The sequence below is a fragment of the Bolinopsis microptera genome, chromosome 5, assembly GCF_026151205.1.
Source record: "Bolinopsis microptera isolate Bmic1 chromosome 5, MBARI_Bmic_1.0, whole genome shotgun sequence".
NCBI classification, from domain to species: Eukaryota; Metazoa; Ctenophora; class Tentaculata; order Lobata; family Bolinopsidae; genus Bolinopsis; species Bolinopsis microptera.
In genome coordinates this window covers 21465687-21480682 of record NC_087076.1, presented here as the reverse complement: position 1 = coordinate 21480682, position 14996 = coordinate 21465687, and the positions used below count along the sequence as shown (strand labels likewise).

The window sequence follows — 14996 nt, the reverse complement described above, 5'->3', positions numbered from 1 at the left end:
TGTTCAACTAAGTATCGAAATATGTAGATACAGAAATTTTAGTTCGAAGTTGGAACCTCAAACATAATACATTTTTCAACCAGATATATAATTTTATAACGTCGTAGGTCCTAATTATGAATATCATTACATCGTGTTAATAAAGCTAATAATAATAAGCTAATTTAAGTGTGTCCTATGATGCGGTTATACAAGTCTGGCAAAACAATTTGTGACCTGCCTATTGGCCGGGCGCCGCCGTAGACTCAACACATGGTGTGTGGGGTATTTACCTCGGGCACACACCTTAATCTCTCGACCGGCGGGTCACACCCAAATCTCCTGCTCCAACTCTTTCAAAGGCTGGTACCCTACTACTACGTGGCCAGAAGGAAATTCTTGTAGGAACTCTTAATGTCCGAACAATAAGAGAACAATACAAGAGGGATGAGCTGGGTGTATGCATGAGGGATAGTGGCGTACATATTTTGGGCATTCAGGAGCATCGGGTAGTACATAGCACTGAAATCGAGTATCAAGATCTTGGAAGCTCTCACCTCATAACAACTTCGGCATGGAGAACCAGCAATGGGGCGGCTGCTGGTGGGGTTGGTATTGTCTTGGACAAAAAGACAGTATTCAACTCATTGATTAGTGTATACTCACATGACAGGAGGACGATGGTAGCCAACTTTGCAGGGAACCCGGTCACAACTGTTATTGTGACTTATAGCCCGACAGAGGGGGCGACTGTCGACGAAGCAGAAAACTACTACGACAGCCTTGGTGGTGCCATCGACCAGATACCAGCCCACAACTTACTATTCGTTGTAGGAGACCTCAATGCGCATGTCTCATCATCAGGAAACTGGACATCCTTCCACAAGGGTCCAGCAAACCGAAATGGTAGACTGCTAGAGGATATGCTGTTGGAGCGACAGCTAGAAATCACAAACACCAGATTTCAGAAGCGAAGAGGTAAACTCTGGACATATCTCTCAGATATGAGTCAAAGTAAATCTCAAATCGACTTCATCATTTGCCGGAAGAAATGGCGGAACTCCGTCAAGAACTCCGAAGCATATGGTAGTTTCCACAGTATTGGCTCGGATCACAGAGTAGTCGTAGCAAGGGTAAAGCTTAGTCTACGGATAAGCAAGACGGAGAAGAGGGCTCCGGTTCTGGACTGGTCTAAACTTAAAACTGATATCGCTCTACAAGAGAGGTACACAGTGGAAGTTAAAAACCGCTTTTCCATACTTGAAAAGGATGATCAGACGGCAACAGAAAGGTACCAATGCTTTATTGATGCGAATAGGACAACTTCTCGACTTTTACTACCTGAAAAGGAGAAAAAGAAAAGATGTAAAATCTCAGCGACTCCAAGTGTTGAGATTGCCAGGCTGAAGCTGAGGGAATGTAGCATAAAATACCACTCAGATGCTACAGAAGACAACCGAATAGCTGTTCAAGAGGGCAAACAGAAGCTAGGCGATGCTTATCAAGCAGCCAAAGAGCACCTGCTGGAGGGGCAGGTCCGGGAACTGGAGGAAGCAAGTTGGCAGGGCAGACATGCTAAAAGCTGGACCATGATCAACAAGATCACAGGTAAAGCTCCATCATATACTGGCAAAATCAAGGGAAACTCACCAACGGAAAGGGTTCAGAAATGGAAGGACTATTTTGCTACTCTTCTCGGCTCACCACCGACGGTAGAGAACGCGGAAGAGGATATTGATCCAGTCCACCCACCTCTGAATATCGGAACAGAACCGTTTACGTTGGATGAGTACAGGAAAGCAAAGTCCAGCATAAAGGAAGGGAAAGCATGGGGTGACGACAACATAGCCCCAGAAGTCTTAAAACGATGCGACCTTGATCAAATTGTCTTAGACTTCTGTAACAATGCTCTATTGAAAGGTGAGAAACCAGACCAATGGTCAACTGCCAACATCATACCAATTCCAAAGAAGGGCGACCTTAGCGAACCAATGAACTATCGGGGAATAAGCTTGTCATCCCTAGTTGCCAAGTCTCTAAACAAGATGGTTCTAAACCGGTTGAAGCCAGAAATCGAGACAATTCTGCGTAGAAACCAGAATGGATTCAGACCAGGAAGGTCAACAACTCAACAGATATTGGTACTGAGACGTCTTATAGAGGGTGTCAAGAGTCGGAAACTGCCAGCTGTTCTGACATTTATAGACTTTAAGAAGGCTTTCGACAGTGTACATCGTGGGAAAATGCTAAAGATTCTAGAAGCTTACGGCATTCCAGACAAAATCGTGCAGCTTATACGGCTCATGTACGAGAAGACAATGGCCAAAGTCCTAACTCCAGACGGAGAAACTGAATTGTTCGAGATACTTGCAGGTGTGTTACAGGGTGATACCTTAGCACCTTACCTCTTTGCAATAGTCATCGACTACTGTATGAGGCAAGCCATAGGCGATGATGCGGAGCGACTTGGACTCACCCTCGAACGTAGAAAAAGCAGAAGAGTGGGGCCCAAGATCATCACCGATGTGGACTTTGCAGATGATATAGCACTTATATCTGAGGACATGGACAAGGCTAACGAGTTCCTGCTCAGAGTAGAATCGGCGGCAGCAAGCGTGGGACTACACATAAACGAAGGCAAGACCAAGGTCATGACACTGAATATGGAGGATCGATCTAGCGACCTACAAAGTCGATCCGGGGAAGCCATAGAAAATGTAGATGATTTCATCTACTTAGGCTCCTGGATTGAGAGCACAGATAGGGAGATAGGGGTTAGAAAGGGAAAAGCGTGGGGTGCCCTACATAGACTGAAGGATATCTGGAAATCCAAACTCTCAAAGAGCCTAAAGATTAGATTGTTCATAGCGGCTTGTGAATCAGTACTGCTCTACGGATCAGAAACCTGGACACTGACAAAGGCTCAAGAGAAAAGTTTGGACGGGACATACACAAAGATGTTGCGTATGGTGCTGGGTATCTCATGGAAGGACAAGGTCAGCAATATAACTTTGTATGGTAGCCTCCCAAGGCTGTCAAACAAGTTACGAAGCAGGAGATTAAAAATGGCGGGACACTGCATCCGACATCCTGAGCTACTTGCCAGTGATTTAGTCTTATGGGAACCTACGCACGGTAGAGCACAGCAAGGCCGACCAAGACAAAGCTACTTGTCTATGTTACTGAAGGAAGTTGGGACAAACTCTAAAGAGGAACTGCGAACCCTGATGCGGGACAGGGATATATGGAGGGGGTTTTCTGGCGTAGATCGGACTTAGCTCCGACATAGTAGTAGTAGTAGTTAAGTGTGTCCACCAGTCTGGAGAGCTATAGATATCCCATTGTTGAGTGGGTCCCTGAGAGTGTTGTTTTGCACGTGTCTGGATCTGAGAGTGTTGTTTTGCACGTGTCTGGATCTGAGAGTGTTGTTTTGCACGTGTCTTTTGCACGTGTCTTTTGTAGTTGTGCTACCTGTTGTTGTTCACTGTGACATAACACAAAAACGGAACTATTTTTACACACGTTCTCCTAATGCCTGCCTTCCAAACGGGGTCCTTGCTTCGTGGTCACGTGACCACGTGGTCACGTGGTCACATGGTCTGCTTGCGATTACTTCTTGTCGGTTGAAATGTCCTACAGAAATGTGTACAGCACAGAGTACGTGCATATTATTTAGTACAAAATAACAAGAAGTGTAGGGGTAAGCCAAGGGGTAACGTTGCTTCAGTAGGTTGATTAACAGACTAATTCATCGGTATCTGATGTACAATAAAACGAGGGGTACCCTTGCCAGCAGACGTGCTGATTAGTGGATATCGTCCTAGTATGTTTTCATGAGAGTACCATTATTGACTGCAGTTGCTTTAGAGCTGATCCAGGTTACACTCGCTCTGGTTGCGTAGTTGGGTTACTCTTGTATTCATAATCAAGACTTTTCCTTATAGTTATATGCTGCTCTATAAATTTAAGTGTTGTGTGTTTGTATAATACCATTTCTTGCTTACATAATTTATGAGAAACTTTTTAAATGGGACATTACTGTTTAGGGAATGCAGGAAGTGTTGTCATGGTAACTCCAGTGATTATGCAAGTCACTGCACTTGGTGGGAGTGTATGTTTCTATTCCCACTCTCATCACATCTCACTCTGACTTGTTACCGGTGTTATGTGTAGCTGTATGATTCTTACTTCTAACTCCATACGAGCTCCTTGAAAGGGGTTTCAGTTTCAGTTTCAGTTTCAATTTCAGTTTCAGTTTCAATTTCGCTTAAATTAGAATTCATTCTATAGCGAAGGAAAACAATGAAAGAGTTTGGGTAGCGAGAGTCTGACGAGATGAGAGCACTTTACTTTCTCGTTCTCTACTGTAAATTGGAAATCATCTAGTTATCACCTTCTACTCAAATTTATATATTTTCGTAACTGCTCGCATTTGCGAAACTGAATGCACAATATACGACTATATAGTTAACGTGGTTTTTAATGATTGCATTGTGGTTAATTCTTCATTACCCGTGATTTAATTGCTTTTATAAATATTCCCTTTATTTCAGACCAATATGCATCCGATGCCTCATCGGGAGATGAAAAGTGCCCTGCTGATAGGAGTGGGATAAACACTATTGATTGTTTAATGCCGGCCCATGCAGACCCTGTAACAGAGGAATCCAAGTGCAACCTTATACATTGTTGTTGGGTCAGTGACAGTAGCAGATGTGTTGCAGCTCAAACATCAAGTAAGTGCTTGCCAACTTCACACCTTAATTGTGATTTATCGAGCAAAGGGTTGTGTGTTATGGGATTTTAATCCATTTGTCTAGTACATATTTTGTATAGTACAAGAATCGTTATTAAGACTCCTTTTTATATGTTACTTAAATTGCAACCTTCAGGCTGCAAACTGGAGGGCAACAGTGCAAAGGATCTTGCAGACAACCCTTTTACCAAAACGATAATAGATGGAAGGGCAATAGTTCCTGGTAACTACGACTCTTACGACAGAATATACTTGGGGCAGGCAGTTACGTTTAAATGTAAACAAGACTCGAATCAAAATACAATGTAAGTAAATATTACGCTCAAATAAGTCTGTCGACAGTTGTATCTCTGGTTTACTTATTTTTGGTTTGACACAAAAATGGTGAAAATCTGATTTACAGCCAACAAATGGCAGATTTCAGCACTCACCATATCACATGTGACATGATTGATAACATACTTACTTGATAACTTAGATAACATAAATATAAAAGAGGGATGACCTTAGCGGCTCAATTGAAAATTGAACTTTTTTGACTGGGTCGAATGCTTTTATGGCCTTTTGAACAGTACGAAGAACTAAAAAATTGACCAAGTAATAAGAAGTCCCCACATTTTGACCCCAAGTGGTTTTATAATCGTAAACTTATAAATACTGTTGTCTCTTGACTTTAGATCTAAACGGGATCTTGCTAGTTAAAACAATTAAGTAAAGCTACTGTGGGTTTCGGATAAAATGAGAAAATCACAATTTATATTATTCGATTAAATAGCTGTAAATTGTTCCAGGTATATGTTAAGAAAAGACGACAGCCTTACGGACTTTTCAGATTTTGGGGATTTCACGAGTGTCAGCTTTAATTGTATACAGGACGTTGCTCAAACCACTGATATCATGGCTATGTATAACCTCGTAAAATGTGAAGGTGAGTTATCTGAAAAATCCAACCGCCGTGCCTAACCATTTCATCACCTAATATGGGCATCACGTGTAATTTTATATTAATTCGAGTTTCAAATGTGCATGTGTCCAAACGATTGGTGGTTTCTCATTCTGTAATGTTGAACGAACGCAATTTTTCAGCCGCGTGTACAAAACCAACCATTGACGATACCGTGGTGATGGATCTCGATTTTGAAACAGAGACGTTCTATCCCGCTGGTACAGAAATAAACGTGAGTTTTAATTTATCACATAATTTATGAATGGTCATTTTATTAGTTAAATTAGTGAAATAGAATCTTCCAACTGGACAGTCCAACATAAACATTGGATGAAACTGTACCCGCCTGATAGGGGTGCCATCTGCAGAGAGACCCCCGTCACCCCTACATCTGCAGATAGACACCTCGAATTAAGGTCTGGAATTGGGATAAGATTTAACATTTGATTAAATGCAAATTAATGATTTGAATTTCTTTTCAGTTGGAATGCAAACCAGGGTATGGACGTGATGATGGTACCACCGCATTTGAGGCTATTAAATGTAGTGGCGCTGTAACAAATTACAGTGACAAAAAGTGTTATCGTAAGTTCTTATTAAGTTATTGCCTTCTACGACTTTCTTTTTTCCTGAAAGGTTTTGGAAACAGCGAAAAGTTGACAGTATGATTTGACTACTGTCAATGTAATGACGATTAAAATGTCGACGTTTTGCAACACAGCTTCGACAAAACACACTACGGTACACTGGTTATATATCCTGGTGATGAACGGTTAAGTATCATACCATATAAGTGCTACGGTGTGTTTAGCTTTGGAATGGTAAATATGCTCGCTCCCACTAAATCGCTCGCCCAAATTTTAAGAAAAGTCTTGTGAAAAGGCTCTTAAGGTATAACCATTATCTAATTCAGTGGATTTTTGGACGCTGATTCCGAATCACCCTCATGACTTAGAATAAAAATGCTTCCCTGGATAGTTATGGGCAAACAACTGTTTTCGTCACGTGACAGGCAGCAGGCTAGTAGTGGTAAAACACGAACTCGTTAGGGTTAGGGCTGTGGTTATGGTTATGGATAGCTTCCCTAACATTTTACCACCAAGAGACTAAACCAGGTGTTAGTTCATCGTGTTCTGACGAAGCTATCTTGATGAAATTAGGATAAATCGTTGAACATGTCTACAAGTATATGTGAGCTCGCCTTAAACAGTCCATGCCTTCCACTTAACGCAAACAAATAGCCAGCTGTTAACTGTAAATTTTATCTTGACCTTATTCTATTTTTTGTTATTTCTATTGTTTTCAGAATGTGACACATCTGGAGTGACACTGGAAGCCGACGCAAAGGCATCCTTTTTGACTGCAACGGCATTGGTAGGTCAAAAAATCAACTACCAATGTGACACTGGAACTTCATTTGTAGACAAAGTCAAATCCGAGTTCAGAAACACACAAGAGCTGGATTGCATTTATAGTAGTGGCACTACCAGTGCAACCATATCAGGGATCGGCGACATCACAGAGTGTAGAGGTACGTTACTTTAATTATTTCTATCCATTGCCTTTAAAATGATGGTAAGAATTAATGAGTAGTGGAGGTGGAATTGAAGAAGTTTGCATTACCCCTGAACTTAGGACTTCCGCTTTTGTCATAATTAAAAACTGCAAAGTGCGAACTAGAGTGGGAATTTTCTCAAAGAAAGGAGAAGAGATTGTAACTTCTGATGACATAACGGGGACTTATTCTAACAGATAAGCTTCAAGACCCGTTGATTATGTACTATTCGGACATACTATTTTTCGTGCTTTGACAAATATTTTATATCAACAAAAAATGTTTAGTCATCATTGTTACCCTAACCTTCCATATCGGCTCAAATAACATCCAATTTCCACAAACGGATAATTGATCTTGTAACTTTTCAACCTACAGAGAATCAGGCTGTTTAAATCGTGCATTGCTAGGGGCCTATCAGAAAGAATAGCACACCTGAGTACGATTTTTTCGACAATTTTACTCTGAGTCTGATCTGTTTGCATTTTCCAAATTTGCTCTTAGATAAAAGAGTAATTCTTCGTTCCGATCAAAAAGATTGTTTTTAGACTACTCCGTGCTTACGATATTTTCAAATGCATAAACCCATAAATTTAAAGACTATTACCAGTATTATAGAATATAGACCAATAACTTTTATTTCTTTCAGAGGACTGCCCGCTGACGGTGCTTGAAGATCATGGAATATTGTTCAAATTTGATAATGAAATTACAACAATATTGTCGGTCCCTCAAGACGAAGAATATGAACTTGGGTGCGAAAATGGCGATTATCATTTACCGTATGGGCAAGAGGATGAAATCGAATGTGAAGAGGTGGACGATGGAGCATCACCAAGTGCAATTGTCGTTCAATCGTGCCACGCTCCTTGTGATATTGTAAGTTAATACGTTTCTGATAATTTTTTAATCAGACGATTTTATTTTGATAGTCACTGTTTAAGCCGTAAGCCGTTCAACTCCTCTATTCATGAACATTACATGCACCACATTTACTTCTCTGCGATTGTACCATCGTCTTTTATTTGTTCCTGTGTCAGGCGAGCGACCGCGGTGTTATCCTCGGTGCCATTTGGGAACACTAGTTTAACTTAATTTTAAATCATTCCTTTTACGGGTTCCGTAAAAAATGGTTCCGGTCGATCCTTGGACCTCGGCTCGGTCCACTCTATCCCATTTTTGGGATTTAGTAAAGATTGAACTATCCGATCGGTTTATAGCCGTAACCCAACTTTTTCAAACCTCATTTTCGCAGTCAACCATCAAGACAGAATATAACGTCGAATACGCTAAGATCGGTAGCGGGTTTCGGGCTGCCTTAAATGAAGAGGAGGTTGCGCTGAACACACCACTATTCCTTAGTGGTTGCAAACAAGGAGTGTTTCTGTTTACCGAGAACGTTGAGGCAAACACCAAATTCTTTTGTGACGCATCGAAATACGACTTTAATAATGATGCTAAATTCAAAGACCTCATAAAGTGTTACAGTAAGTAATGTGCATTTTGTTTTGATTTTTGAACATAATGTTAGGCGGATGATAATTAGAGTATAAGGACGAAAAATATGGAGTGAAAAATATAACGGCCTTAAAACAGCCTTGAAATGGGAAACAAGGAAAATTCGGAAAAGTAAAACAGACTATGATAATAAGATTGCAGATAGTTCCAGAGTTAAAGAGCATGTTTGCTGTTTAAGAAGCAAATAAGACACTTCTACTAAAACAAAGTTTAAATATTTCTAATAACTTCACATATAAACCTCATAGCAATAGCAATATAAAGGTGACACCTGACCAGTGACCATGGTTATGAGTCGTAACCAAGGTAACGATTGTCGTCGGACTATTTAGTCCAACATAATTTGTCCGCTGGGCGCTGTTGTAAATTTATATATAGATTATACGATGTCAGAGATCGACGGGGGATGTATATGGTTATTAAAATGTGTCATGTTTCGAGGTATGCATCTCCCACCCATTAAAATATAATTTTTGAGTTCGTGTCTGTACTGGATTAAAGGTTATTATAAATGTGTATAGACATACTGTCTATAATATAGTTGTACGGGTCATATTGACAAAAAATGCATGTATAGATGTATGTCGGCAAACGTACATCCTGGGTAGTGGGAAAGATTCAGTACTTTTAAACAAAGTTTTAGGATTCCTAAATAGATGATGAACTATCTAATATTTTTTTCAGACATGTGCCAATTACCAGTCAAAAGTGAACTCGACCAGTTCTTCGACTTCCTTAAAGTCGAAGACAATGGTGGCGATACTACTTTTGCCGCATTAGCACCCGAAGCCACTTCCATACCTCCCAACACAAAGGCAAGCTTCGCTGTTGAAAAAATATCTCTGCATGTTTAGCTGCATGTCGCATGTTACTTTTATCTTTCAGAACCTTGCTCTCTTATCGGATTGGACTATTCTTTAGTTGCAACATTCCTGATTGGCAACCCGCGGACTATATACAATCGCATGTTGATTAATCCGGGAGAGAAAGTAAGTTAAATCGTATAACCGTTCATTTCGACCAAGAGGCCGGTAGGAGGGTAGAATGGTAGGATTTTAAACCTATGTCAAAGAAGGTAATAACTCAAAATTGTACTCTGAGCCTTGACAAACCGAGGGTTGGTTTTCTTGAACAAGGCCGAGCACTCTTTTCACTATTGATCACGGTTATAAGTTGCCTGAACTCGAATTGTAAAAGCTTTGGTTATTTACCTTTCGACATTAGTGAAAAGGCTAAGTTCACATTCTAAATTTACATCCATGAAATAATCTTGAGAAATAACAAAGGGACGCTCTTATCGTACATTATTTCTACAAGGATTTGCTCATTTTGATTTTTACGCGTGCATGATTCAATGTATAAACATTAAACATTGTGCAATTGTCGATGATTTATTCAAAGTGATCTTTTCTAGTTGTACTCTCTCATGTGACGAGATAATTACCAGGTGCAATTCCAATGTAAAGATCTAACGATGACAGTGGAAGGAACTACAGGGAACATATTTGAGGCTGAATGTGGAACAAACGGAGATGATATAGTTTTAAAGAAATGCTACCCTTCGTGTTCGGTTAGTGGTTTAGTAGCGTTGATTGTAACACAATTTTACTGTTTAGGTTTATATTCGGTACAAAGGAAAACACTGTTACCATTGTTACCATGGTTACGTTGCAAGTGACTTTTAAAATAGCCATCTCATTAACTTTAATTCTATTTCAAATTTGGTAAAAGATTTCGAGTCTGTCAAGTCTGATCTGCACTAAATCAAGTTTTACCGACAAACTTCGAACCGATATGGTTACATGCACTATGCAATTCTTAAATGTATCAGCGTGATAGTTGTTAGGTGAAAATAATATCTTGGAGATGGATTTAAGACAAAACATTTTGAAAAGTAATTCTCCCTCTTTTCAGGTAACTGAGATTCCCAACCCTAACGCCAACACCATCGTTAGCGCCGCAGGAAGTCAGACCGGAACCAAAGTTGCCTTGGGTGAACAGGTGGTAATTACTTGTTCTAGTGACGACTATGTCATGGCTTTCGATGTTACCAAAAGAGCAATTGGGTCTTATGCTGAGTGTAAGACAGATCCTGACGATAATACAAAAGTAGAATTGATGGAGGCAGGAACACATGCTGGCAAAGATTGGTGCCTTGGTAAGTGTACGAATTTAAAACAAGTGGGACACAGAGACTAATGATGTCCAGTTCCGGTCCCAACTTTTTCAAAACATGTCTCATTACGGATAACTGAATTTAGATATTTATACTTCCAAAGAGAAAATCAAACGAAAGTTAAACTAAATTGAACAGAATTGAAGAATTTTTCTCGCCGAAGAAAATACTCCCCGCCATCTTAAAATAAATGCAATCATAACAATACAAAATATTCTGAAACACGCAACACATGTCTCATTTCCAAAACCTAACTGTGTACAGTCACGACGTGTTTATTTTTCTCTGCTTTTTTCCTGATAATTTCTTCAAATTGAAAAGTACGTACTGCACTGTCTCCGATTTCTTCGTTCCAGCTCTCCGACTAGCCAAGATCCGGGGACTAAGATACCATTTTTATGGATAGTTTTACCATGGGCCATTATCAAGTCTAAAGTTTTTTGTAAACGGCCTAGTATAATCTCTGCGTCAGTAACAAATTAAATTACTTCAGCTGTCCCAAAGTTGGGTGCACCAACAGCGTCAACCGGATCGTACACCTTTACAGCTTCTGTGGTATTGCCTTCAGACAGAGATACGTAAGTCTATAGGATACCTTTTTTAGATACCATCAGTTTCAACAAAATAAAATCTGTGCTTGACTACAGACTTAACTACGACTGGGGACCCGAAGTATTTTGTTGTGAGACAGCGCCCAATCGGGTACGAATCACGGAATCAGCTGTTTCAAAACACCGTGTATCATTGAATGCAAAACAACACATCCGTATTCATGAGTCATGTTCATTGCTTCATTTTGTAATCTTCAAAAGGTTTGGAAAAAGTTTCTTCGCTTCCCTCAACCGAATTTTAACTTTATAACCAATTCAGATTTGATGATTGGAAGATATACGAAGTGCAAGTTGCGGACAGTGCTGGTGATATAATTTGCACCATTACTACTATCAACGCAGACTCCGATACTTACGATTGCCCGTACACTCTATCTACTTCTGATGCTGATTGGAAAGCCAAATTAAAACATGGTTTCTCACTGCATGTCTATCATATCATATATCCAAGACAAGAAGCAGTTTATCTGACTAAAAATGACGTTACCGGATTTTATGTTGGACCTCCGCCCTTGGACGCAGGTATTTGCTATATAATATGTACTCACATATCATCTATTTCGATAAAACTCACGATGTGTTGTATGACTAGTTAACAGCCGCTATTATTAACAGTGTTGCCGTCTAGTGCTATTATTTACTGTACATGTATTTGATTCGTAACTTCCTAATTTTTGTCATTTCTTCAGGTGACGTCACGATTAGTGTTGTCGGCGCTAAAACTGTAACTATGATTTTCAAAGACACTTTGCCTGCTGATATTGGAGAAATCACTGTAATCGGCTCATACGTACCAGTGTATGCAATGAAGATAAGTGAGAAGGATGGTGAAGAGAAACAAGCTTACGATGCTAAGAGTAAGTTAATTTGTGTAACTGTGAATCATAATCTCCATGTTTGAGAAATAAACGTTACTAAACAGCTATACATCTGAGCTGTTGTTGATATTTGTCATCATTAAAATTATGATTTAAGAAACTTATCTCCAGAGTTAACTAAAATAACCTAAAAAATAACTTAATATTCGTTTCTAGAACTGGCTTCCAGTTTATATAGAAGAATTGCGCGATTGTAACGTGGACTGTTCCCAACAGTTTGCACCATACAATTACAAAGATAACTCCATCGTACTTACTTGTACTTGATTAGGTCTCCTCAATCATTCGAGTGGCCTGCACCAATGAACCCCGTTTGTGACGTATCATCTCCCTCCAAAGTTTGCGGTCACTAGCCATCTCGCTCGCTCCTTCTAGGTCTATGTCAGTGTTTCCTGTAAACGCTGCAGCATCTTCCAGCAAACATTTCCTCCAGTTCTTTCTTGGACGGCCCCTAGATCTTCTCCCATGTGCAGGGGTCCAGTTAAGCAGGTACTTAGGAAGCCTAGTGTCTGGCATTCTGGTGACATGGCCAAACCAACGCAGGCGGTTTGCTCCTATGAACGTCTCTACTGGATTTATCTTTGCACGCTCCAGCACTTCAGTGTTTCTAACCCGATCGAGCCATCTTATCCTAAGTATTCTCCTCAAGCAACGCTGATGGAACACCTCAAAGCGATGTAGCTGCTTGTTGGTTGTGTTCCAAACCTCACTACCATATAACAATATTGTCAAAACCGCTGCCTTATAAATCCTGATCTTTGTATAAGACTGGATGTTGCGGTTTTTCCATATATTACTCAGTTGATTGAAGGCTCCGGAAGCTTTCTGAATCCTAGCTGACAGCTCACGGTCGATAGTACCGTCGCTGGAAATAATTGTACCTAAGTACGTAAAGTCACTAACTTGCTGCACTGGCGTGTCTTCAACAGTGATGTTCACTGTGGCTTCTTTCGTGTATGGCCGTTGAGAGGTTGCTTTACCAATGACCATAGCCTCAGTCTTTTTACCATTGATTCTGAGACCTCCCTGGGCACCATACATACACAAAAGGTCAGTTGTTTCTTGAAGACCTTCCTCGCTGTTATCCAGTACAGCCATGTCATCTGCATAGTCTGTATCTAACACAGTGATATCATCAACAAGCGGACTGATAGATCTTTGAAGAACCGCTCCGTGGGACACCACTTTGTTGCTTTCTGTTCTCTCAGCAGCCACATTGAGGCAGACATTAAAAAGTGGGGGACCCTGAATGTCTCCTTGGCCACTGCCTGAACTTACTTCAAACCATTCTGATAGTTCACCATTGTGTCTAACAGCACTGACAGTTCCATTAAAGAATGCCTGTATTATTCGAATGTATTTACATGGCAGGCCATAATGACTGAAAGCTTTCCAAATATAATTCCTGTCGATAGAATCAAAAGCTGCCTTGAAGTCCACAAAATTAACATACAGGGGGAGATTATATTCAATGCAGTTATGTATAGTAGTGCGGAGTGAATAAATCTGATCAATGCATGATCTGTTCTTTCTAAACCCACACTGATTGTCTCGTAGCAAACTTTCTAAACCGTCACTCATGCGTTGTAATATGATGATTTGATACAGTTTAGATGCTGTAGATCTTAGAGTGATCCCCCTATTATTGGAGCAATGAGAGGTATCACCCTTCTTTGGCACAATTATCACAATGCCTTTCAACCAGTCGTCAGGCACTGCTTCTGAATTCCAAACTTTAGAGAACAATTTCTCCATCCTATCCACAAGACCACTTGCCCCATACTTTAACTGCTCATTAGAGATTTCGTCAATCCCAGCACTTTTGTGGTTCTTCAATTTTTTGAGACAGTTTAAAATCTCAAGTCTAGTGGGGGGACCATCACCATCACCAAGATAAGGAAAGCATGGAACCACTTCAAGATGGTCCAGGTCAGACAGATCCGCATTCGTGGGAGGAGGGTTTAATAGCTCCGAAAAATGTTCTCCCCATCTCTCTCTCTGAGCAGAGGGATCAGCAATCAACTTCCCAGATTTATCTCTTACAGCAGTTGATTTTCGATTCTTCTTACCGGACAGTGTTTTTATCCGTTGCCAGACTTCCCTTTGCCGGCCATGGACAGCAGCTGTTTCCAGATCTGCTGCAACTCTAAGAGCCCAATTCTCGTCGTCTTTCCTGCAGCTCTTTTTGACAAGTTTGTTGGCCCGAGAATATTCGCTCCTATTGTTGTTGTCACTAGGTGCCATCTGTTTAATCTTACTGCGTTCTGCAATAAGGCGTTTTGTCTCCTGAGACAAATGCTGCTGCTTTCTGCGCCGGGGGCGCTCACCCAGTACCTCCATAGACACTTCTTTAATAGTATCCTTAACTAATGTCCATTCTCCATCAAGATTCTCCTCCATCGTACCCAACTTAATAAAACATTGTTTTAGATATAGCCGATCTTGTAAGCCAGACCGAATACGATTGGAGCAGTGTCCTAGAGCCTCTCAAGAGCTATGTTGTTGTGATATCTTCCAGCACTGAGAAAGGACCCGGCGGAGATATGACCAAAGAATTCAACACTGGTAATTTTATGT

The 14996-nt window shown here is 40.5% G+C and overlaps 1 protein-coding gene across 19 annotated transcripts in view; it reads left to right on the top strand.

Moving 5' to 3' along the window:
• The window catches only part of LOC134814785 (uncharacterized), a 64452-nt gene that overhangs the window by 37241 nt on the left and 12215 nt on the right, over positions 1 to 14996 (top strand). For 17 of the 19 annotated variants that reach the window (XM_063823028.1, XM_063823015.1, XM_063823018.1 and 14 more), the window contains exons 6-20: positions 4533 to 4715; positions 4872 to 5040; positions 5527 to 5663; positions 5822 to 5913; positions 6164 to 6266; positions 6988 to 7212; positions 7886 to 8115; positions 8492 to 8723; positions 9439 to 9569; positions 10202 to 10324; positions 10669 to 10912; positions 11424 to 11508; positions 11801 to 12063; positions 12231 to 12398; positions 14850 to 14984. In XM_063823028.1, coding sequence (XP_063679098.1) covers positions 4533 to 4715; positions 4872 to 5040; positions 5527 to 5663; positions 5822 to 5913; positions 6164 to 6266; positions 6988 to 7212; positions 7886 to 8115; positions 8492 to 8723; positions 9439 to 9569; positions 10202 to 10324; positions 10669 to 10912; positions 11424 to 11508; positions 11801 to 12063; positions 12231 to 12398; positions 14850 to 14984 — 2520 coding nt within the window. Of the gene's footprint in view, positions 1 to 4532; positions 4716 to 4871; positions 5041 to 5526; positions 5664 to 5821; positions 5914 to 6163; positions 6267 to 6987; positions 7213 to 7885; positions 8116 to 8491; positions 8724 to 9438; positions 9570 to 9639; positions 9744 to 10201; positions 10325 to 10668; positions 10913 to 11423; positions 11509 to 11800; positions 12064 to 12230; positions 12399 to 14849; positions 14985 to 14996 lie in introns of all 19 variants that reach the window. The other 2 variants (XM_063823033.1, XM_063823027.1) reach the window with 1 other exon arrangement.